The sequence below is a fragment of the Onychostruthus taczanowskii genome, unplaced genomic scaffold (assembly GCF_017590055.1).
Source record: "Onychostruthus taczanowskii isolate IOZ18803 unplaced genomic scaffold, ASM1759005v1 scaffold230, whole genome shotgun sequence".
Classification (NCBI taxonomy): Eukaryota; Metazoa; Chordata; class Aves; order Passeriformes; family Passeridae; genus Onychostruthus; species Onychostruthus taczanowskii.
The window spans coordinates 132,507-156,384 of NW_024499574.1; the positions used below are offsets into that span (position 1 = coordinate 132,507).

Here is a 23,878-nt window from a genome sequence, read left to right on the forward strand (position 1 = left end):
ATATTCCTTCTAGCTATAGGCATGACTCTTCTGAGCTTTCATACAAATGCCTAACACCCTTAAGAAGGTCTGTCCACTGATCCTTGTGCATTTAGTTTATTCATTACTCTTGTACACTGCCTGTTGTAGAAATCATATGGAGTGAAGGCGGGCAATAACTTGTTCGTCTCCCAATGCTTCTCTGACAAAGCCCTGTAAGACATTTTCAGCACTGTTACTCACTCTTCTGGTGAAGGGCAGATACCAGGCGCCTAGGTGAGCCCACTGCTTTCCCTCCTCATTTCCATGCCTACCTGTTAGGGTTGCTCATATACTGCAGGACATCCCAGATGACTGTGGAAACAGAATATAGCATTTCTGGTTTCAGATGATCGAGAAAAGTAAGATCAGGGTATTTCTAATGCTTTTGCCATGACTGCCCTTCCTTCATCCTTGCACAGTTAAGGAGTGACATGATGGCAAATGATACAAGTTGCACTGCGACTTGAGAACCTTTGCATCCCAAACTGTGTAAGAGAATAACTGCCTGAAAATTGGGAACACACTGGGAATAAAGAGAATGGAGACACTTCTTACAGAAAAGAGTTATCCATTTGCACTCAAATGTGATGGCAAGCCTGCTCCTTGTGCAGTTCTAAGTCTCATTGTTAACACAAGAGAATTCAGGCAAGGGTCCCATTTAATTTCCTATTGCATGAAGAGAGCAAGAAAATGTTTCTTCTTCATGTAAGTTTCTACTAGGCTCAAAAGAGGCCATAAAATTCTATCTAGATTGCTAATCTCTCCAGTAATCCTGACTCCATCTCCACTCAGGGCATGGAAAAGAAAGGCTGCCTAGTTTCCCCAAATGGCACACAGAACTTCTAGAATACACTCATATATGAAGATGCATACATGCACTGTTGTCCTCTGGTGAATATATATGGAAGGTGCTAGAGACCACAGATTCCCCTCAACATCTTGTGCTCAATATGCTTTCTGAAGAGGACAACACTTGTTCTGTCTCAGATGCCGTGGGTGGAGCTGACAGTCAGTCAGCATACATGGGACTGGATGTGTGAGTATTACAAGTTTCCAGAAACCCCTTAAAAAGCACAGACTGAGATTTTCTAGGTTGTACTCTAGTTGGATGTGATTTGGGATTTTTTTTAATCTTCACACTCTCTTTGTACTGTCATGACTGTTTTATTCATGTTTCCTTTTATTGTTTTTGTATTGCCTTTTTATATCTTGAAAAATGCACTGTTGTTCTCCCTCTTCAGCTAAAAAAATTAAAATAACATTACTCTAATACTGCAACAAAGAGTCTGAACTGCATTGGCTATTCCAGTGCAACTCTTCTGGAGCACCTCCCATCATATTATTGGACTCTTCAATCACTCTTAAATGTGGTTTCTTGGTCTTCAGTTGTTAGGTTGACTGGGGGAAATCTTTAAATCCATACAGGAGTAGTATGTGAAGAAGTTGTGATGTTCTTGACAGCTGGAGAAATACATGAGGTTCATGTCTAGCCCACAGATGAGCACAGATCAGAACAGTTGGGGTTATTTCCTCTCTACAGCACAGAGGGTATCACAACTGGGGTGTCGTTTACCTGGGACATTTCCATTTCCCTTCCTATGTGCTGATGAGGTAGACAAATGTATAGTTTATGAGTTTTCCTCTCAAGTTCAACTTCATAGGGATAGATAGAGAGATACAGCCCCAAAGCTCTGCTCCTTCTTGAAGCAGATTTTCCCATAAACAGGTACTAGTCTGCCTGAAGGGATACATAAGCTCTGCCATTCTGGTCACTCTCATGTGCCTTGGGATCAACACTGTTGAACCCAAGAACACTGTTAACCCTTTTGTAAGGACTGACGTGACGTATGGGACTGGTACCATTCCCTGATCACTCTTGACAAAAAACTTGTGAAATAGTTTCATCTCACCCATTTAAACTGTCTGTTTGAAGTTGACTACTGCATGTCTGCATTTTATTCAAAAAAATATTCAAACTGTGCTTAATGGCTAGGGTGAGAAAAAGAGGAAGTACTTTTCAGCAGCATAGGGTTCAGATTTTTTTCATTCTGCTTTTCATTGTAAGGGGCTCAGAAGAAAACAAAACCCAAGATCTGGGTACTCAGGATTTCCATGTATCACAGGTTCTGCCGTTCCTCACAAGAATAAGCTTGTGAGAACCAGAACCTATTTGTTTCCCCCTTCACTTGCAGGTCTTGCAGGATGGATTTTAGGAATCGTTGTTTATTCTGTTGCAGTCCCATAAATAGACTGTTCCTCACATCAGATTAGCAATTCCCATCATGGAGCAGACCCAAGAACTGCACACGAAATAGCATTGAATTTCGATTCTTTACTCTGAACCTGTGTACCAGGTGACATCTGTTTTTGCTTACCACATGCTGTGCACTAGCTGGCACACCAAGTGATAGCCTGATGCTCATCTCCAACTGAGGAATAATCTTTCACACCACGATGGCATTCTTCTGAAAAAAAAAAAAAAGCTATTTTTTTGTTGCCTTTATTACGTCTTTGCAGCTTTGCTGGGCTCTCAGCCATAAATAAAGCCTGCTGATGACTTTGTAAAGTTGTCAGATACCTTTTGTTGGCAGACAATAGGCAACAGGTGCTTGTGATCTGTCCAAGCCATTATTCCATCTCCACCCCGTGTTATTACAACCTTCCCTCCCCAAACCCATTCCCAATGTATGAAATCAGCCACATGTAATTGTCACCGGTCGTTTAGTTCTGCTTTCAAATCACGGCAAGGCTTGGTTTTTGTTCATGGAACAGGACACGTAGCGTGCACTCTCTGGGTGCATTAAGTCTTCAAGTAGCATACTGACATCTTTTTCTTACACTGAAAATCCCTCTGAATTCCCCCAGAACCTTTCCAGAGTTTGAGACTAGTGGAATGAGGATGATGTAAACATCACACTTCAACTGGTTCAAGTTGATTCAAATGGACTCGCATGAGCTGGATGCTGTTTAGAATCTTCTTCTGGTGACCAACGAGCGTGATTCCAATACGCTGGATATCTCTGCCAAGGAACAGAGGACACAGAAGTTGTTAAAATGAACTGCTTGTTCTGAACAGTCTCAATCCATGTTGCTATAGATGCAAATAAACGTGTATGGATATGTATGTGTGTGCCTATCTGTGTCTGAGAAACAGCTGACGAGGCTTCTGCTTTTGCTTGACAAATGTGTGTGGGTGGAGGGGGTGTTGGCAGAACTTGGTAGGTACAAAAAGAAGCAGTGAAACTGGGCCACAAAAAGGATCAGAGGGCTGGTCTCCTACAGAAAAAAGGAGAGTTGGAGTTTTTCAGCCAGAAGAGAAGGCTCCAGAAAGAACTTTCTTAATATATAAAGGGGGCTTACAAGAAAGATGGAGAATTACCAGGCTCTGTAGTGACAGGACAAGGGGCAGTGGTTTGAAACAGAAAGAGGGTGGGTTTAGACTGGAAATAAGGAAGGATGGTGAACACAGAAACAGGTTGCCAGGATTAGTTCTGGATGTCCCATCCCTGTAAACATTCAAGGTCAGGTTGGACAGTGCTGTGAGCAACATCATCTAGTTAAACATGTCTCTGCCTATGGCAGGGGTGTTGGACTGGATGATCTTTAAAAGTCACTTCTAACCCAAACCATTCTATGATTCCAAGAATGTTTTTTTTCCTGGATCCTGTCTTTTACATAACACTCCAACCCAGTATATGGTGTGGCTGGTTCTTCACATCTGCTTAAAACTGGTTTTTATTATCAGTGCTAGCTGTCATGAACACGCTGATAAAACAGACTCTCTGCAACACTGACAATACATTTTCTGAGGCACACAGGATCAGGTTTATAGATACAGATTACAAGTGTATCACAGCATGGATGATGTCCAGATGCCCTAGTAATATGCAAGGAACAGTAGCTACTTTGCTTTGGCTTCCCTCCCCTTTTTCATGTGCATGTATTTTCCATATAGCCAATTTCTCAGACTGCTTTCACCTTCCGCATGGAAAACTCAGTGTCTGGTATTTGTTTCTCTCTGCTTTGTTACTTACTCCAGAGTCATGCGTGATATGACATCAAATGTAGCCAGACCAGCCTGGTCAAAATTCTCCTTGTAGCGACCCATCTTGATAGCATCCAACCACTCGTGGGCATTGCTAAGGGAAGGGAAATCTGGAGGACAGTTGCTCAGGAGAGGCTGAGATGGTCTGCAAAAGAGGCAGGTTCTTAAACCCAAGCTATCAGCACGAACTGAGCACACTAGTAAAGTAAGAATTATGAGAGAGAGAGAATGCAGCCTCCGAAGAGGACAGAATGAACAACAATGACATTTGTTCTTCATGCCCTGGCTCCTGAAGTCCCACACTGATGTGCTGTTTCTAGACTTCCAGTGTCCCCTTTTCTGCCTGAAAACAATCAACCAACCCAAGGTTCTCCCTTCCCATTGCCCATACTCTCTCAGACACATTCTCTTCTTGTTGCCCAAGATCCTTCCACATTTTCTTGGTCTAGACCTATTAGCTGGGCAATGAACTGCAGTGAGGAGGTTTCTGAAAGAGACCTTATACACCTTTTTACCTTTGTGACTAGGTGTCCCTCTCCTAAATGTTCTCTTTCAGTCAGATAGTGACCCATGAGACAATGACTGCGTTGTTTCAGCTCCAACACCCACCAGATAAAAGAATTGCATTAAAATGCTGAAGAGATGACTGTTTACATATGGTATTTGCTCTTTTCCTCATCATCTGAACCCGTCCCAGTGCTTTAGCACTCTTTATGTGCTGCTTTCAGTAAACTGGGCATCACTAGATACTTTTCCCCTTCCCCAGCTGTGGAGTACATTCCACTGAGACAAGATTTATAACCACAGGGAAAAAACCCTCCAGGCCAGCAGGATGTAATTTCGTCATCAGCCCAGCAGCCAACTAACCTTGGCACCGTTTATCCCTCCAGAGACTTCTTTGCTGACCTCCTGCCTCCTGTTCCATCAGACTGCAAAATGCAGTTGGGAAAATATAGGATGTAAGCTGCAGTTCTAATTATTCCTATGTAGAGACTTCCTTCCCTCCATAAACTAAGGTCTACTTTTTCTTCATCATCTCTTGTGGTCACACAATATGGTGTGATCACAGAATATCTCGTGCTGCTGCACCCAGATGTGTCCCTCCCTTCATTCCCTATGATCCCTCAGTCATTCATCCTCAGTGCAACTCATCAAGATTTATCTCCTGTCATATTCAGCACTCAGAGCTCCCCATTAACTGAATCAGGATATACAGTTCTTCCAACCTGCTTCCTCTCTTTTTTTCTACTTCCTGTTTGTTCCCAGTCTCCAATGACAGGGTTACAAAACAAACTATATAGCCTGATTTTTGGCTTCCCTTTCCTCATGATGCCTACTGAGACACAAGTCTGATTATTTTGCACTAAATCCCCCTCTCACCTGCTGGTCCCAGTGCCAATTGCTTTAAGGGCTGATGGCTTGCGAATCATTTTATCCAGGGCACTGACTATTTGCTCAAATTTGGGTCTCTGGACTCTCTCCTTCTGCCAGCAGTCAAGCATCAGCAGGTGCAAAACAGTTGGGCAGTCTGGGGGTGGTGGCAGGCGATAGTCCTGGTCAATGGCATTAATCACCTGCAGGAAAAGAAGAACAAAGCTTTATCACAACTGGAAAATAAAAGACAAAAGAGCTTCAATCACTCGGTGTGTGTGGCTTTCTTCTGCTTGAATTGATACAGGATAGAGATGCAGAAGTACATCCTCACCACTTCCAAAACTTACATCCTGATTGGACATGTCCCAGTAAGGCCTCTCACCGTAGGACATCACCTCCCACATGACAATGCCATAGCTCCAGACATCACTGGAGGAGGTGAACTTGCGGTACTGGATGGCTTCAGGGGCAGTCCAGCGGATGGGGATTTTGCAGCCCTGGCAAGCAGACAGAAAGCAACCAGAATGTAGTGAGATAAGGACTGCTTGTGAAAACAACACCACTGAAACAATCAGATGTTAGCAGCACAACACAGCCTGGAGCACAGAGTGACAGTCCCGTTGACTCTGTCTTGAAAACATTGCTGGTTTAAATTCATACTATTTTCAAGGCTTTCACCTTGTTTTGCTGAAAGTATAAATGAAGAGAGAATCATGCCTCCTTGATGCTACAAATCCCATGATTTTATACTTTCACAGCTTTACAGCATTTGAAAGTGGCATATAGCAAAATCCTCCTGAGTCACAATCATTTGGAAATCTAAAACCATTTAAATAATGCCAAACTGCAGCACTTAGGGACAGATACACTGAGTAGCTAGCATTAACTCATTTCCCTTTCCATCTTGACCTCTCTAATTGCAGGTATGACCTGTAAGATGAAATACCATTCAGGTGCTGGTTCTTCAAAATGCACACATCTAAAAATTGTTCCACTTTTCAGTGACTGAATTCTTCATCCCCTTCTTTTTCAATCCACCTGTTATACTCCCACCCTTTTTGTAGTATGCGTGACAGGTGTCAAAACTTCATAGGCAATAAGCTCATTTGATGGTTGGTTTTAAGCCCATAAATACACTTAGGTCATTTATCTTTTCTGTAGGAAAAAACCCAACTCTTTCTTCAAAGAGTGGTAGTACACTATTGTAATCTCTCCTTCAGTCCTTTATCCTTCCTATAAAAAGCTAATGAAAGGGGGAAGATAATAGCTACATCAGGATGTGAGGTTTGACCTATTCACCATCATGCCACGAAGAACAGCACTGAGACTTCATATGCAGAGTGGCTCAGGTACTCAGTTATTTTTCATTTTTATTGCTTTGGAACAAATAGCCCACAAGACAGAAGGCTCTACTCCATGCTTCTCTATGGTCTTAAGATGGACTAAAGAGGGTACACCAAACCAAGGACTACAGTAACTCCCACCACAGCAGTGACTCACCAGACCCCCAGTGTAGGTGGGATTGGAAGCATCATCCTCCAGGAAGCGGGACAACCCAAAGTCTGACACCTTGCACACCAGGTTACTGTTGACCAAGATGTTTCGTGCTGCCAGGTCACGGTGCACGTAGTTCATGTCTGACAGGTAGCGCATGCCGGCTGCAATCCCCCGCAGCATTCCCACCAGCTGCAGCACACTGAACTGCCCTTCCTTCTGCTGCAAGGGAGGAGGCAAACACAGGCTCTCAAGGCCACAGAACATGAAGCCAACAGGGGAGAATAACAAAGAGCAAGGTAACAATATGGATTTATGAAGTTAGAGAACACACATCTTAATTTCAGTCCAAATCTGAAGGTTCAAGGACAACAAGTAACAAAGGAGGGTGGGCTTAAAACAATGCACCTCAAATAAAATCAGACATTGGTGAACTTCTCCTGAAGGCAAACCTCCTCTTATGGCCACAACCCCCTTTAGCATCCTACACCTAACCTCACTAAGATGGCTAAATGAATGTGAACAGACAAATCTGCTTTTACTAAGATCGTTACCATGGCTTCTATGCAGTTCTACTCAATGGGTTCATGTGCTCTTCAAATTGTACCTGCCAAAGCGTTTGTGGCTGAATGAGCACATGAATGAAGTGAAAAGGAGAAGTGAAGCAGCAATACTACATAGATTGTCCATATCTGTGTTTCATTACTAGAAAACTCGAAAACCAAAAATAACTGCAAGTTTCATTACTTCATTACAATGTTAAAAACAGGAAACATTCTGTGGAATAAAGTCTGAAAAAGATTATCAGAAAGGAAAAATTTGGAACATGCACATAAGCAACTGAAAGGGTGTGTACAAAGATTTGGTACTGTTTACATTATTTATTTGAGTTGAAGAAGTCTAAAATACTGAGATTTTATATGGTTTTTGAGCCCTTGGAGTATTTCACCATGTTGTCCTGAAACCACCTAATGAGGCTATTTAGAATAATTTCCATTGCATCTGAAGAGGGCAACTGAGGACTTAGGGAGTGAGGACTGAAGAAAAAGGACAGGCAAAATTATCAGGTCTGAGACTGGCACAGAGTGAGATGAAGAGGTTAATGGTTGTGGGAGACTCTGTGGTACCCTGAGGAAGGAATCCAGCGATCCATTCTCCATGAACTCTGTGACAATCATGACTGGTCGGCTCTTGGTGACCACCCCCTCCAGGTGGATGACATTGGGATGCTCAAATTGCCCCATGATGCTGGCCTCACTCAGGAACTCCCGCCGCTGCTCCTCTGTGTAACCTGACTTCAAGGTCTTAATAGCCACCATGTATTCACGCTTCCCTGGGTGTTTCAGGCGCCCAAAGCACACCTCTCCGAACTCTCCTGTCAGGGAGGGAAGAAACACACCTCAAGTAAGGAAACACAGCAATGGATTTTAGTCAGATGTACTAAAGCATTCTACTGTGGACAATTTTGGGTGATGGTAATAAGGTTATGGGACCGTTTAGATTATAGCAAAGTCTTTGGTGAAGGCTACATCTTTGGAGACTACTACATCTTTTGGGTTCAAATGAAGAGTTCTGAATCTTCAAAGGGTGTTTTAAATGTGGCTTAGAGCCAGCATGTAAGGGTTAGGAGATTAAAATGAATTTTGGTAAAAATGAAGATTTAGATACCCTGGGACACTTGAAGTACTATGGACCCATGGGTCCACTTCAGGCTAGTAGTGTGCCAGGTCTCAAGATGAACAAAAAGCACTTTAAATAATCTGCAGATTCTCACACTACCTGATCCAATGACCTCCTCAATCTTGATGAGAGACACATCAATCTCCTTGGCAAATTCTCGAATGGCTTCATTGGGATCTTCATAGGTTGAAGGATCAATGTAATACTTCACTCCGAGTCCTGCAGTGGGGGAAACAGCCCAAAACATCACCAGGATCAAACCCTGAGACACAGGTGTTAATGAGTCCTGAAAAGAGACAGGCCCTTGCCATCTGTTGCTCAAACACACTTACCTCGCGCACCGATATACTGCTGCAGGCGGTCTGTGTATGGGGTCTCTCGCCTTTTACTGCAGGACACAAAGGAAAGGAAAGTCAAAACACACACAAGAGTCTCTCATCAGATGCTTGGGTAGGCTTCTCAGGGCAAGGCTCAGACAATCCATGAAATTAGGGGTAGAAGATGGATGTTAAGATCCTGCCCATCTCCGGGTAACCAGTGCATGCTTGTTTTCTATGTGGTGGTTTTTATACCACTGTTGGCACTCCCACTTTAGAAATGACAAATGATAGGGCTTTCAACACTATCCTGAAAAAGAATATTACAGTTTAACATTACTGCCTTGGAAGTTTTATTGCTATTCAGTCTAAATTTGCATTTTAATTTAATTTAATTACAACAAATTATTCTTCTCAATTATAATGTATGCCTTCTTCTGTGATGCCTTTTAAGTTCTTCAAAAACATTCTAAGAGCCATTTACTCTAATGATTAATATGTATAGATCTCCCCCAATTATTTTTCCTCCTGGCTTTGTTTAACAGCATTTACTTTGGCCAATCTATTCATAAGTATGGTACCCAAACCAAACGACACAGACCCAAACAGATGGAAATCTGTTCCTTGATGTGACTTTTGCATGTGCAGGTCAAAACAGGAATGGTCTTTATTATTGTAAGGTTTATTGCATATGTGCATCTCATTTCCAGTAAGCATAGATCCTTCTCAGCACAGGCATTTCTCAGATTTCATTCTCCTTCTGTATGTGTATGATTCAATAATTTATTTCCCACACAATCTAATTATTTTAGAAGTTTCATTCTATTCTTTGTTTGCACTAGATCTATTTGCCATTTTCAAGCTATTTCCTTTGTTCCAAGCAGTGTTCATTAAAAAAAAAAAAAAGAAAAAAAGAACGTTTCATGCTAATTTCCAATCATCCTATTAATTAGATCAGACTGTAAATCAAACCCTACAGTATCCTGCAGTATCCCTGCTGTCTGCATGGATTTGTGTCAACTCATGTTTTGCTGTTTCAGCATGAGACCTTTTAGCTGCTGATTCAATTAGCATTTGAAAGCAAAGTATTGTGAAACATTATGTTACTTTTCTTTATGGATGTAAGTAATTCTGACATTCTAACAGCTAACTGTATTATTCTTACTTGTCAGACTTATCTCTTTAAATTCTGCATTCAAATCCAGAGACAGTTTTAACTTCAAAATTTTTTCTCTTGTGCAAAGAAATCAGCTTTGCTGGGGGCCTACGCCTAAGAGCTCTGACTCTGTTGCTGAACCTGAAAGTCAGGTCTACAATAATGTTTTTATAGGTTATCTAACAAATTAATGGTTTTCCATGTAAAAAGCCAACAAAACAATTAGCTAAAATAGATGTTTCACAGTGCATATTGCCTGAAAAATGTGTACCAACAATTTATAAAAACAAGTTAAAGTCACAGCATTTGACTCTACATATGTTCAACTTTTTAAGGAACTACTCATTTCATCTGGTGTTCCTAATTTTCTGCATCTTCCAACTTACTTTTCTTATCAAGGACAAATTTAAAATAGAAATTTGGTATCTCCACTTTTTCTGAAAAGCTGTCTATTAACTGTACATAATTCTTCCAAGTATAAATGAATGTACTTTTTATGATATTTCCTCATATGTATATTTACAGATGTCATTAATGCCTTTCCCCAACACAGTTTTGGTAATATTAACTTATTCTGGGTTTGGTTTATTTTTTTTAGAAAAATATATGCTTTATTGAGTTGTGCACATAATATCACATTTTCAGCTGTAACAAGAAATTGTATTTTTAACAGTTCAAAGCAACAAAAGGAGGCAACATTTCAAATATAACAATATTTGATAATTCTTTTCTTTCCAGGAAGAAAAATATTAAAAAAGAATATACAAAAGAGGAGAAAACAAATGTAGAAAAGGGAAGAGAACAAAAAAGAAATCATGAAAACTAGATGTCACTTTCTAAAGTTAAGTAGTTTATACATTTTTTTTTTAGGTCAGCAGAAAAAGCTAAAAAGTCCCTCTTGTGCAGAGGCACAGTAGAGCAAAGACAGAGAAATCCATTACTGACAATCTAGGGGATTAAGTTCAAACCTCAGTAAATTCAAGGAGCGGGTAATGACTGTTTCTTTTCTTCAAATAACAAAACCCCCATTGTTTACTTTTGTACCTCTACAAAAATAGCAAGCCTTACTTTTTTCTCTTTAAAATTTCTGACCTTTTTTTTTTTTTCTCTAACAGATTATCTCTACAATCTTTTATATGCCCTTTATTATTTCCAAAATGGAAAGTGGTATTTGCTTTCTTTAACCTGTATTTTATGAGCTAGTGCTCCATGGAACCATTGGGGTTGTATAGATTTTATTCTTCAGCAAATGAGCCCTTGTCTCTTGGTCCTTGGTGAAAGGGTATTTATCACCTTCTAAATAACTGGATATGCATACTTATTCCACCAGTCCTTCTCCACTACATTGTTTCATTCTCCACTTGCTTGCCTAAAATGCAATTCACAGTCCCTCCTTCACAGCGATGCATTTAAATACCTTTTGAGTACCGGCTTTGAACTGCTTTCCTTGTGTTCATATTGCTAACTAGCCAAATATCAGCTAAGTACGTGAGTGGTTTACCAAAGGAGAGGCTCCTCAGATAGGAGTAATGGGGTAGGATCTTTCCTTAATTAGAGAATGGCATCTCAAGGACATCTGGATAAATGCAGATCAGGCTGTTTCTCTTGGGACAGGGTTATGTTGCGGGGTAAGGAAGTTCCACTGTCTGAAGTGCACATGAGCAGGTCAAGGAATTCACCTCTTGAAGATGATGGCAAGGATGGCAATGGCAGCAATTACCAAGAAGGCCAGACCCCCGAGCGCTGAGCCCACGATCAGCGGCAGCCGGTCCTGCACCATCTCCGAGCGCTCCCCTGGCAAGGAAGACACACATACACACACGGATGCAGAGGACAGGAATTGCGCAGAGCTTCCCTTCTCACCGAGATCTCACCCATAATTCCAGCCCTTTGCTCCCCAGTCACTGTGCTTCTCCAATGCTTTCTTTCCTGCATCTGAAAAGCCAGTACTCCCTCTGAATCCACCTTCTCTTCCTCATGTCCACTGACAGCTGACAAGCCACTTCAGCACAGGCTAGCTCTACACCTGGGCTGTATCCCACTGTCCCCTATCAATGTAGCTTGCCATGATCCATACCAAAAGGATGGTGATCCCGCTGGAAAGCAAGCTTCTGCACATATGCCTGTGTCCCATCTACCTTTGTGTCCTGTCTCCCACCTGTCTTTCAGACATTCACAGAGCTTTCAGCTGTAAGCTGTCCCGTGACAGCTAGGGACCAAACTACAGCAGTACAGTGCTATGTACTGCCACATCTCCCTAGAGATTTTTACTGGCACACTGCACCTGCTGGTCAGAGGCACAGCGGCAACAAGGAGCAGGGCTAGGGAGTATGGCAGCAGCATAAACAATACCTTCTGATAGCATGAAGCTTCTCTGAGTGAACAAATCCGCATATGCAAATTATTATAAACAGAAATACAAGTTGAGTAGGAGTGGCTGGTAGCAGTCCTCCAGAGGATAAGCCAATAGACTCAGGGACACAGGCAAGGGGAAGGGGATTATGTGCAGACCTCGGCACAGAATGGCAGCACTTACCTCCTGTTAAAGTCTGGAAATACATCTTCCCACTGTAAGGGCCGTAGCCAACTGCTGTCCTTGCACGCACTTGGAAGGCATAGATCTTGCCTGGGCTCAGACTTGATATCATGGCCATGTTGGTCTCACTAGTTAAGGTCAATGAATTATCCTCATCTTCTGCCTGTGAATGTCAATGACCAAAAAGGAATGTGAAATTTCTGCCTACACTGCTCACTCTCCTCATCATGGCATGACAGTTTCCATGTCAACCCAATATTCTTTGAACCTTTACAGAGCCTCCCAACAGCTGCTATTCCAGACCTTATTTCCTCTCACACTACTCATTCCTCACTGCTGCTTTTCATTCCCCCAGGCCTGGGCTTCTCACAAAGCTCTGCTAAAGACTCTCAATCTAAATCTAAATCTAAAAATGAAAGACAAAACTTTGTCCTGTGGTTCGCTTTCTATAAACTCCAAACTTGTGTATTTTCCTAGGACAATTCCAATCAAGAACACATGTAAAGCTGTATCCAGGAAGCTGCAATACACGTTATCACAAATAGCAGTCCTTTTTGCCGCTAAAAAACAGTAGCCCTGCAAAATCCTGCAGAAATATTTCTGTGAAAGATCAGTAATATGGAATGGGAGTTCATCTGAACAGCCCCACACATCTCTCTTCCCCTCAAGTCAGATGGATTAGGAGTCACAAGACATGTGAATGTAGGACAAATTTGTATTTGCCACCCTGTAATTCCAGCACACAAAGAGGTATTTGCCACTTAACAATTGAAAGAGGGCATTTCTTCTTGTAAAATTTCTTAGAGATTTCTGCCCAGGCATAAATGGGGACATGAGACTTCTCCTCATAAATGAATGACAGACTTGCTGTGAATCCAATTCCAGTACACATATTTAGAAACTTCAGCTCCTTCCACTGTTACCAATGTCAGCTGACACTAAACTTATTGTTGGCTGCAGCTTTTAAGCTTAAACAAGTGTCTTCTCTTTTCTTAAAACCTGCCTTGTCCCTAGATGTTTCCAAGTTGGGAAATGCAGATGGACTGATGCCAGATGACATGTATATCACAAACTTTTGCTATTGGTAAAGTTCGTTCCTTCCTCATAATTGAAACATTTTTTTTCCACCTTATTCATTTGGATGCAGGGGTGCATGACCCAGACTGAAAGTGCCCAGTATCCCTTTTTGCTCACCTTGTCAAAGTAGCGTAGCTGGTAATCCAGGATGACCCCATTGGGCTGGTCTGGCTGAGGCCATGACAGTGTGATGCTGTTGGTAGTACGACTCACCTGATGCATCATAGGCACAGCAGAGGGGACTGGAATAGAAGACAAAAAGGAGACATTGCAAAGGGATAAGCTTAAAAATGAACTGTAATTGAAGATTCCTTAGGATGAGTTAATAAGTTAGGGCAGCTCTTCCTTTAATTTTCCTTAATTTGCATCACAAAGTACTCCATAAAATAACCAGAAGAAATCCAGGCACAATACTACTCTGCTAGGAGATACAGTCATTGATAACTCCGACTGAAAGAAAATTAAGAAATCCACATCCAACTGATTATGCACAGGAGTTAAGAAATTTTCTATATTATAGCTGGAATATAATTCTGATCTTCAAATGTGCAATTTTTACATGCAAGATGAGAAGGTGCTCCTTGCCACTGCCTTAAGATCACTCTTGGACAGAGAATATGACAGTGGTCAAAACAAAAGCAGAGCACACTACTTCTCTTCTGCTCCTCCCCCAGACAGTAATTCTTTTCCTTGGGGAAAAAAATCAAGTATAGGCTATCAGAGTAACAGAGGCCTTGCATAGGAAACATTCTAGAGAATGGAAATCCACTTCTACCAAAACCATTCATGAACCCATCTGCACACACATGCACACTTTCCACGTTCATGCAAAAGCTAAGAGTGTATGAGTTTCATGTTGAGAAGAGATTTCCAAGCAAAAATTTCAGGACAATTTTAAGAGGATCCAGTTGCCTTTTCACAAAGCTCTTCTCAAGTTTTGCTTTCTCTCTGCAAAGAAAATGTCATGTTGCCAAGAAACTCACAGGTAAGCAGCTACGGTATCCTCATTTTCCTAATGGATGCAACATTTTCAGCAACATTTAAATTTTCCAGAAAAAGCACACCAATGAAAAGCTGCCACCAAACCCCACTGGTTTTAGAAAATAGACATAAACTTCCTTGATGTGAAGAATGAAGCAGAGACATTTGGCAAATGATCAAAACCTGCAGAATAGCATTTTCTTCCCTCATTAATAGTGAAGAAGATAAAAGGATTGTTTTTAATAACAAGATAAAATTATTGTGAAAAACATATTTCAGATGGGTTTCAAACAGCTCAGGCAAGTGGGAACTAATTTAAAAATGTAAATGAAACAAGAATCTAAGCAATAAAATACTTTCTCTCTGTGTTACTCCTTTTATTTTTTGCCATTGCTTATCCTTCAAACAAGATTACACAACTACTTCACCTGCCAATGAGAATGTTGTGACAAGAATGGAAGAGAGCAACAATTAACCAAGACCATATGTAGCATTTAAGATGTAAATTAATAACACTTTAGTAAAATGTCAGGAGTAACTGGTCAGTTAATAATTGACCAAGACAGATTCTGCTACGTTTAATGTTTCAAAAAGTTTAACTCCCTTTCACTGAGGCACAAAGCAAACACCGAAAAAATGTGCAAACCTAAATGCAGAGCAACATTGCCAGGGAACAGTCCACTTCCTTCTAAGATTTTTAGAGAATGATCAGAGTTAAATCTCCCCACAATTCCTTTCCTTCCCACCTCTAACAGTTATTCTCTTGCTTCTCATTTCTTCCCAATCCCCAATTTTTACCCTACCTGGAAGAATTAATCAACAAAGAAATAACAAAAACATCACTCAAGCGTATCTCTTGACCACGTGCCAAAGCATTCTAGAATGTTTCTATTATCCACATATTCATCACTTAGGATAATCAGATGGTGGCGGGGGGGAGGCAACCAGGATACTGCAGTCTGTTGTATTAAAAATAGTAATTTCAGTGATTTGAACCTAATAAGCAGAAACTACTTAGAGCAAAAGCCATTAAAAACGCTCGGAAATAAAACCAGCTATGAATCACTGCAAGGCAGGTTGTCTTTAATCTGCCTCTCTGAGACAGAGTTGTGATTTCGATACATGTTTGTCTCTCTTTTAAGGACCTAAAAAATTACAAAACACTGGCCAGGGAGCTCTTCCATCACTTGAAGCAAAAGACATATCAAGATTTCTCTCTTGAAAATTTCATACTAATATGGTATGAATACCAGTACTAAGGTGACATGCAAGACAAACCTAATTGTTGGTCGAGTAAGTACCTATTTCCTGTCAGAGGTGTATTATAAGACCCTATCTTTGTTCATAGCTTTGTTCCAGCTTCCCAAACATCATCTTCTAGGAAAAAAAGTCTGAATGCAGCATGGAAATTCCCTTCTTGAAGTGTTTATTATCTTATCCTTATTTCGAAAATGTCCTACATTTTTCCACACGTTTCAATTTAGTTCTGGCCCTTTCTCTAAATACCCAAAAATCCTTTAAAAGTATCTTGGATTCTCTTCTGTCATAACCTTGTACTTTTGCTCCCTATGGATGAAGAGTGCTTTAAAAGGGCAAATTAGTCAGTTATTTTAACTTCCCTTCAGTCTCTTATTATTAGTTTTTGTATATGCATTCCATTCATGCTTAATGAAAAGGAAAACAGCCTTTATGACACAAGGTGCCATGTTTTACTTTGTATTTTGTACTTATACTTGCTCAAAAGATTTCTGACTTCATGTGAACAGTAAGTGAAACCTGAATTTTGAAAACAAGCACTTTCGTTCTCTGCTCATGCTGCAGAGATTGGGCACATTAAAGAGAGAAACTGGAATAGTTCCTTTTTGTGGAGTGACCATAGAAACTATTATTAATTCCCAGTCACAGCTGGGCAAATCTATTAAAAATGGCTAAATTGACAAATATAATTAATGTTGCTAAGGGAAAAATTAAAACTTAAAAGAGTATTTTTGTTGTTCCTATCTGAGCAGAAAACAAAAAAGTTGAATTCTTTGGGAACTTTGGTGAGTGCTCAGGGGTGGCAATTAGATCATAAATAAGTGAACAGCTAAGGACTTTGAAAAACAATGTATTTCATTTGCCAACTAAGTCTACTGTACTCTTTTGGCTCCCTTTGGAAAAGTGAACATCTTCAAGCAATTCATCATTTCCCTTCACAATCTCATAATCATACTTAGCATTTAATTCCTTTCCCCTTCTCACACCATTTCGTGTGAAAATCTTCTGTCAGGTCCTCTTAAAGTTCCTGGCACTACCCAAAAGTGTCCTTGTCCTCATTCATCCTCTTACACAAGCCTTCAGACTGTCTAGCACTCATTTCTGCAGTGCTACAGATTCTTGGTATTGCTAGGTCCCACTGCTCTGATTTGCACTGATGCAGAAGGCTGTTACATATATTTTCACAGGTACAAGGCAACCTGGTCAAATAACCTTTACCTTCACACACCTATACTAGCTCACAGAATGTCTGGAGTCAGCTAAAAACCCCAATACATTTGCTTTTAAAAGTCTGCATTGATTTGTTCCAACATTTAAATCTCTGCTGCCTTTCTTTTTCCTCTTCTTTCTAGGAATGTAAGAACTGCCTGAACGAATAAGTTCAGTAGCATTTCTCTGGCAACAGATATTACTACATGCTTCAGTGAAAGATGCAGGGAAAAAGTGGTAGTTACAGGTAGCTACAGCAGTGCATAGAAAAAAATGTTTCACAGTCCTTTAAATAAAAACCTGACTTCTGTCCTTACACATGAGAAGAGATATTTGTTTACCTTGATAAGTACACTTGAAGATGTTAAAATAATGAATAAAAATTTAGTCAGTTTTATTTTTTGTGATAATATGGTAGGAGTTTAAGTTCTTTCCATTTTTGTGTGTCAGGTTCACACCTGTGAAGTATAACTTCATTAGAATTACATAATTGCCTTTCATCATGTGGTTCCTGCTATCTGCAACACCCTTCCAACATCTCTGTATACTTCCTGACATTTATTTAGGTATTCACCCTCAGCACTTCAAACCTGAGCTGAAAGCAATTCCCTTCTCTTGTCTCATCTCTGCACAGTTCTTCCGGTGATTAGCATATCATATTTGCATTTCACACTATTACTATCCAAACAGGTTTCATTACTGTTATTCAAACAGGTCTCATGTTTCAGATTAAGTCTTACAGTAAAGGAGGTTTTTCAGTGACAGCCCTTCTAATTCTGATTTCAGGCACATGGTCACTGAACAGTAGGAACGCCATAATCAGTCTGCCACAGAAAAATGTCATTCCAAAGGATCCTATCATACTCTGAAGAAGGGCCAGAAGACTGTGAGGGGTACACAAACTCTTAGAGGAACAGTGTTTTGGAGATAAAGTTGAAGAGTGAATAGGTATCACGGGAAGAAGAAAAGCTAGGACTCTTTCCACACAGAACATTGCCTAAGATACCTCTAACAAAGGGGCAGGAGTATTTTTTGGACCAGAAATTTAGAAGAAGAGAGAGAACTCAGAGTGATGTATGAGTAAGCAGAATCTTCAGAAACTGCCAGGACTGGAGGGTCTTTTTTTGGGTCATCTTTAATTCAGTGGGGAGTAAATTTTTGCTATGGCCCTTTATCCTGACACTGTACCTTTTTCTTCTTTTCTTCTTTTTTTTTTTTTTGTACCCTTCATGTTTTCCTGTACCCTTTTTCTCTCAGCATGTAAAATCTTGAAAGTTCTATCTCTGCTTGTATAATAACAGAAATAATAATAATTGTTACAATAACACAACATCAACAAGCAATGCTGAAGTGAAAAGCTGCTGAAGGGATCAAAAGGAGGGGGTATGGATGAGACAGGCCACGTGATGGAGGAAGCAGGCCTTGTTAGTATGAGCTGTCAGTGCAAATCAAGGGCAGCTCATCTCAAGCTCACTCCTAACGATCCCAAGGAAAAGCAAGGAAAGAAAAAACTGCGACTAAACATAAAAAAGCCACTCAGTACACCCTGATGTTTAAGGAAGTTGTTCTCCCCTGAAACGGCTTTTCTGTGTGAGAGAGGAACCTTAGAGAGGAGAACCCAAGATACCCAAGACACCCAGAGACACCCAGAGACACCTGGAAGAGGAGTGGTCAGAAAATTCAAACAGAAACAGAAGAAGAGGGTAGACTGGGTGATTCCGGGAAGGAGGAGGAAGCAGCTGCTCAATTAAGTTATCTCTGATATAGATAAAGAAGGTTGAGATGAGAAGCATGAAGAAAGAGAATTCTGTAGGACGTTAACAGAACACCCACCTTTCTCCAGGAAAAGCCAAAGGAACTGCCTGGAATTACCATACAAATTACCCAGCCACATTTTACTTCAAACAAAAACTGATCACCCACTTGCAGTCAGCTTCTTAAGGGGACCAGGGATCCTAGAGGTGCTTTGCTACTTGATGTCTGTCAGGTAACATTTCAAAGGGAACAAACAGATCAAACCTGGCATCTATTAACAGCAGGAAACTAGTTGGGGGGTATATATATATGTTCCCTTTCTTTCCATATAATAGAAACAGAAATGATAAGATGTGATTTAACCAAGCCCATGACGCCACATCTGGTTTCACAGCACTTCTCTGGAGCTTTACCAAAACCTTGTTTTGCAGGGGTTTCCACACTACACTCTGGAATCTCATGCAGGATTTGTTTCAGTTTAACATTTACACAACTCTTAATGTTTGCAGACATTTTCTGTCACTCAGTTCAAAATGTTCCCCCTCTTTCTCCTCTTCATCACATTACTCCTTATTATATCCTCTTAAACAAGCTGTGTATAATTCCTCTCCATATTAGCTTATATGTGCTTGTGAAGAACAACATATGCCCAGTCTCTTAATGCTGACATTTAGCAGAACTCTATGCCTGGATGTATGTGTCTCTCTCCAGCTCCAGTCCTTGTAAATTATATTTACAGGAAACAGAACTCCTCTGACTGCCCACACAACCCATTAGTATGTTAGTTTAGTCATCCCCACGGTTTAGTTCCTAGTTACAAGGATCACGACATTTTTGAATATAACTGCACAACACATTCTACCATGTAATGAGCAAAAAAAAAATAAATCGTTTCTTATTAAAAGGAAAATACAACGATGAAATGGAGAAGAGTAGAGGATAGAGAAAATGAATAGCTTCTCTGGCAAACCGATGCTCACAAAATCCTCATCAAACCCTGGCAGTGTCCCCTCTCTTGCACAATGAAACAATGTGCTTCATCTGACCCACAGTGCTATACCTCATTGCAATTTCTCCAGATTCTTCCCCAACAACCACACCAGCTGCTGAACTTGAGTTTTTCTGCCAAGAAGCAAGAATGGAAAGCCCATTTAGATAAGGCAGAAATGAGAAGAGCAAAAGTGAAACTGTGGAGCTAGCAGGGCAGAATAAAAAAAGGCACACAAGTAAACAGACAAAACTCCAGCATTCAAAAGACAAAAGCAAATCAAATGAGACAGAGAAGTAGAAACTTCGAGACAGGGGTGTCCTCACCTGACTGGCTGGTGCTAACATTGATGGTGGCAAAGTGGGGCGCTTCTGAACTCAGCTCAGTGACCAAGTTGACGGCCTGGATCTCGAAGGTGTAGTGCACACGGGCCAGGAGGTTGGAGACCTGCACGCGGCTCTCGGTCAGCCCGACCTGGCGCGGCTCGAAGTGCACGCTGTCCCCGCAGCGCACGCAGGGCCCCGCAGACCCCGCCGGGCACACCTTGCAGATCACGTTGAAGAAAACGTCCTTGCGGCCGCCCAGGTCCTTCGGGAGGCGCCAGGTCAGCAGCACGTTGGAGCCAATGATTTCGTAGCTGAGGTCACGAGGAGCAGAGGGGATGCCTGGAAAGAAGAACGAAGGGTCAAAATCCCAGGAAAGAATGGGAGAGAGGGGAGGGAAGGGAGGAGGCAAAGCAGAGGGAAAAGAATAGAAGAGCGAATTGCTGCTTCATTTTATTCTTACTCTTCTTCAGTTGTTTCTTAGGGCGAGGCTAAGATAAACATACTCTTTGCTACATCAAGCACACACATTAACAAAGGAACAACTGAATTAGCACATTTTAGACAAACAAAATTACAAAGAAAAGTCTTTGTTTCAAGGGTGTGACTTTTTAATTTCCCTAAAAGAACAGCCATTGTTTAGGGAAGTGCCAATCCCTTGAAATTTTAAACTTTACACAAGCTTAGTAAAGATTTATCTCTACTGAGACCTGTAATTCTCTCCTTTGGCACCTAGTATCTCTGAACTTTCTCAGACTTTAGTTAACCTGTTGCATCTGTTCCAGGAACTGGACACCAGTTTTGCCTGCAATTATTCCTGGTGCCAGCCACATTCCTCAATGGCATCAGTGGTAAACTCTGACAGCTGAAAAACTGCCCATTATGTGCATCCAACACTTCCCTTGATGGCACAGAGACAGAGAAGAGAAGGAGGAAAATGCAGAGGGTGAGAAGAAGACATGGGGATGAGAATGGGACAAGACACTGCAGCTAAGAAGAGAAAAGTTCAGAAACATAGAAGCAGGCAGCAGAATTGCACTGCCAAACCTGGGCACAGACACAAAGCAAGATGGGAAAGGGAGGGACAGAGAGGCTGAGCTCAGTAACAGGGAAGGGTGAGGGAAATATTATTTACAGAACATTTCCCTCTGAAGGCTGTAATGAAACCCAAGAATCCTCATTCTCACCATCACTCTGTAGTCAGGTGCAGGAGCAAAGGGAAGTTTTGGGTTATTTCAAAGGTCTTGAGAAGAGGGGAACTGCAACTCTCCCCAGATCATTTGGGCACATTCTCTCTCATTAACTGCCCTTCTTACTTTCAAACACTTCATCCAAACACTTACCAGTACAGGGAGCATCAGAATTGTCTGAAGCAGATCGATAGTACCGGTTCTGACACACACATTCCCGGGAACCTGGCAGTGGAGCGTGGCTGTGGGCAGGGCACAGATGGCAGGGGTCATCTCCCACAGATACTTTAAAGAAACCAGGGGCACAGGCTAAAAGGAGGAAAATAAGAGAGGCAAAAGCAGGAAAATCATTAATTCAAATTTCAGAAACACTGCAATCTTATTTACATTTAACTTGTGCTCCTACTGCTGGGAGAAGTTATTGCATAGAGCTACTACTGGTTTTGGTTCTTTATGAAGCATATTTTGTCCAAGTTGCCCTTTCAAAACAGTTTATTTTATTCTGTATGTAAGTGCTTAAATTGATTCACTGGTAGATGAAAGACAAGCAGTCCTGAGACAGCTTTGGCCTCCTCTAGTAATTGTCTTCTCATTATTCACTCAAAGAGCTTTTAAATTGGAGAAGCCAAGGAGCCCAGCCAAGCGATTTGTCTTGAAATATCAAACAGTTGCCCACACCTCCTTCCCCCTACCCTACACAGCCACAAAATTGGATTTTTTATGCTGCCTACAACAGTTTCATTGCTTAAAGTAATATACACTACCATTGCTGATTTTGCATTAAAACTAAGAGCAGACACTAAGACTGGCAGTCCTATTTTCTTCCTGTAGGTCTGAAAACTTCCCAGTAATGGATAAAAGTATGTGAATTAGTCAAATTTAATCTGCAAATGCACAGGAACATGTATATGCAACAAGCTGAAACAAGGATGGAAATCCATCCTACAGGGAAAGAAAATGAAAAATGAAAAAGTAATTTATTAACAATATGGGAGTATGGCACATTCTAGGTTTGGCAAAGATGCCTAATAGGAGGTGCTTGGACCTTATACAGAAGTGCTAGAATACAGCTTTTACAACTTTTATGTATGTTTTCTAAAGCTGATTTTCTATATAAATAGATGCAGCTCTTTTAGATTTTATGGACTAAGAAGCTCAGGTGAAAGTTCATTTGCAGCTGACATTTGGTTCATTAATTTCACAATAAAGAACATTTCATTACATGTTAATTAAATTCACAATAAAGGGCATTTCCATACCCAGGAATGGGAATGGGAAACTTTCAGATAAACTCCAGATACACATTTGATGCAAAAGACACAAGGGACACCCTCGAGAGCAGAACTATTCTAGTGGTTATTGTAAGCAGAATATTCCAATGGATTGAGGATAGCAAAAAATTACCTAAAAAAAAGCAAAGCAAGTAAGAGAAGAATATTGTATAGAGGTGTTATATGAAATCAGATTCATGTGTGTTCAATCCCCATTGGGGCTACAGGCGCAGTCCAGAAATAACAGCCAATAACATCTGTGGAGTCCCTTCAGTTTATGCCTCTTGTATTACTTCATCCTCTCCGTCAAAATTCTTTTTGGATGCACAGAGCAACCTCCACATGTACAAAGATAAGAGTGCTAAGTCCTAGAACAGGCCAGACCATAAAGGAGACTTCAATAACTCTGAATGAAAGCTATTAGATAGGGGAACTCTGTTTCTTTCCAGCACTCAAAAAATGACAACATTCAGTGTGTGATACATTGCAATTTGGAAAGGAAAGGGGGAAAAGAGACTGTAATTTTTCATGTGATGGATGATGGTTAAGAAAAGTGCAACTGCCTTTGCCTTCAGGCCTTTATCCAGCAGAAAATCAAATTATTCCCATACGGAAAGACACATCCATATGTTTGTATGGACAAGAAAGAATATGTAAGATTTTATCCACTTCATAAACTATACACCTTTCACTCAATTTTAGGCTCTCTTAACAACCACAGATGTAGGATATAATATCCACACTTCTTGGCAAATGCATTTGTACTGAAACTAACGGTAGTATGCATGGGAAGTTCTCATCCAACACACTGCAAAGTCATTCAACCAAAATTTCAGGGATCTTTCTTTCTTTATTTCAAGTTTGAGAATGCTGAACTTAATGTGAATGTCTTCAGCTTCTTAAAAAGTAATTTTATCTCATCTGTTTTTTCTTGCATCAAACTTCTTCTTGAGCTTTTGTTGAGCTTAGAACTAATGACACATTCATTCCACCTGTCAAGGCAGACCTTGTAGAATGGTTATTTTCTTTCATTCAGTATTACAGCCTGATATTAAGTAGGACACCTTGCTGCTAGTCACAATAATGAAAATGAACAGGCAATGGTAATGTCTGCCACGTATGTGATGCTAAAGGGAAATCTGTAGAGGGTACAGACTTTACCCCTGAAGTACAAAACCATATTTACCCTACAAGGACAGTGCAA

At 40.8% G+C, this 23,878-nt stretch overlaps 1 protein-coding gene across 2 annotated transcripts in view; it reads right to left on the minus strand.

Moving 5' to 3' along the window:
• Positions 1-2,338: 2,338 nt before the first annotated feature.
• The window catches only part of LOC121336410 (ephrin type-B receptor 5-like), a 64,002-nt gene continuing 42,462 nt past the window's right edge, over positions 2,339-23,878 (minus strand). For both annotated transcript variants that reach the window (XM_041405538.1, XM_041405537.1), the window contains exons 5-17: positions 21,557-21,712; positions 20,217-20,555; positions 13,818-13,942; positions 12,624-12,786; positions 11,767-11,881; positions 8,947-9,002; positions 8,714-8,833; positions 8,062-8,309; positions 6,941-7,156; positions 5,788-5,937; positions 5,447-5,640; positions 4,056-4,211; positions 2,339-3,041 (exon numbers count right to left, since the gene is read on the minus strand). In XM_041405538.1, coding sequence (XP_041261472.1) covers positions 2,933-3,041; positions 4,056-4,211; positions 5,447-5,640; positions 5,788-5,937; positions 6,941-7,156; positions 8,062-8,309; positions 8,714-8,833; positions 8,947-9,002; positions 11,767-11,881; positions 12,624-12,786; positions 13,818-13,942; positions 20,217-20,555; positions 21,557-21,712 — 2,147 coding nt within the window. In that variant the 3' untranslated portion in view covers positions 2,339-2,932. The remainder of the gene's footprint in view (positions 3,042-4,055; positions 4,212-5,446; positions 5,641-5,787; positions 5,938-6,940; positions 7,157-8,061; positions 8,310-8,713; positions 8,834-8,946; positions 9,003-11,766; positions 11,882-12,623; positions 12,787-13,817; positions 13,943-20,216; positions 20,556-21,556; positions 21,713-23,878) is intronic.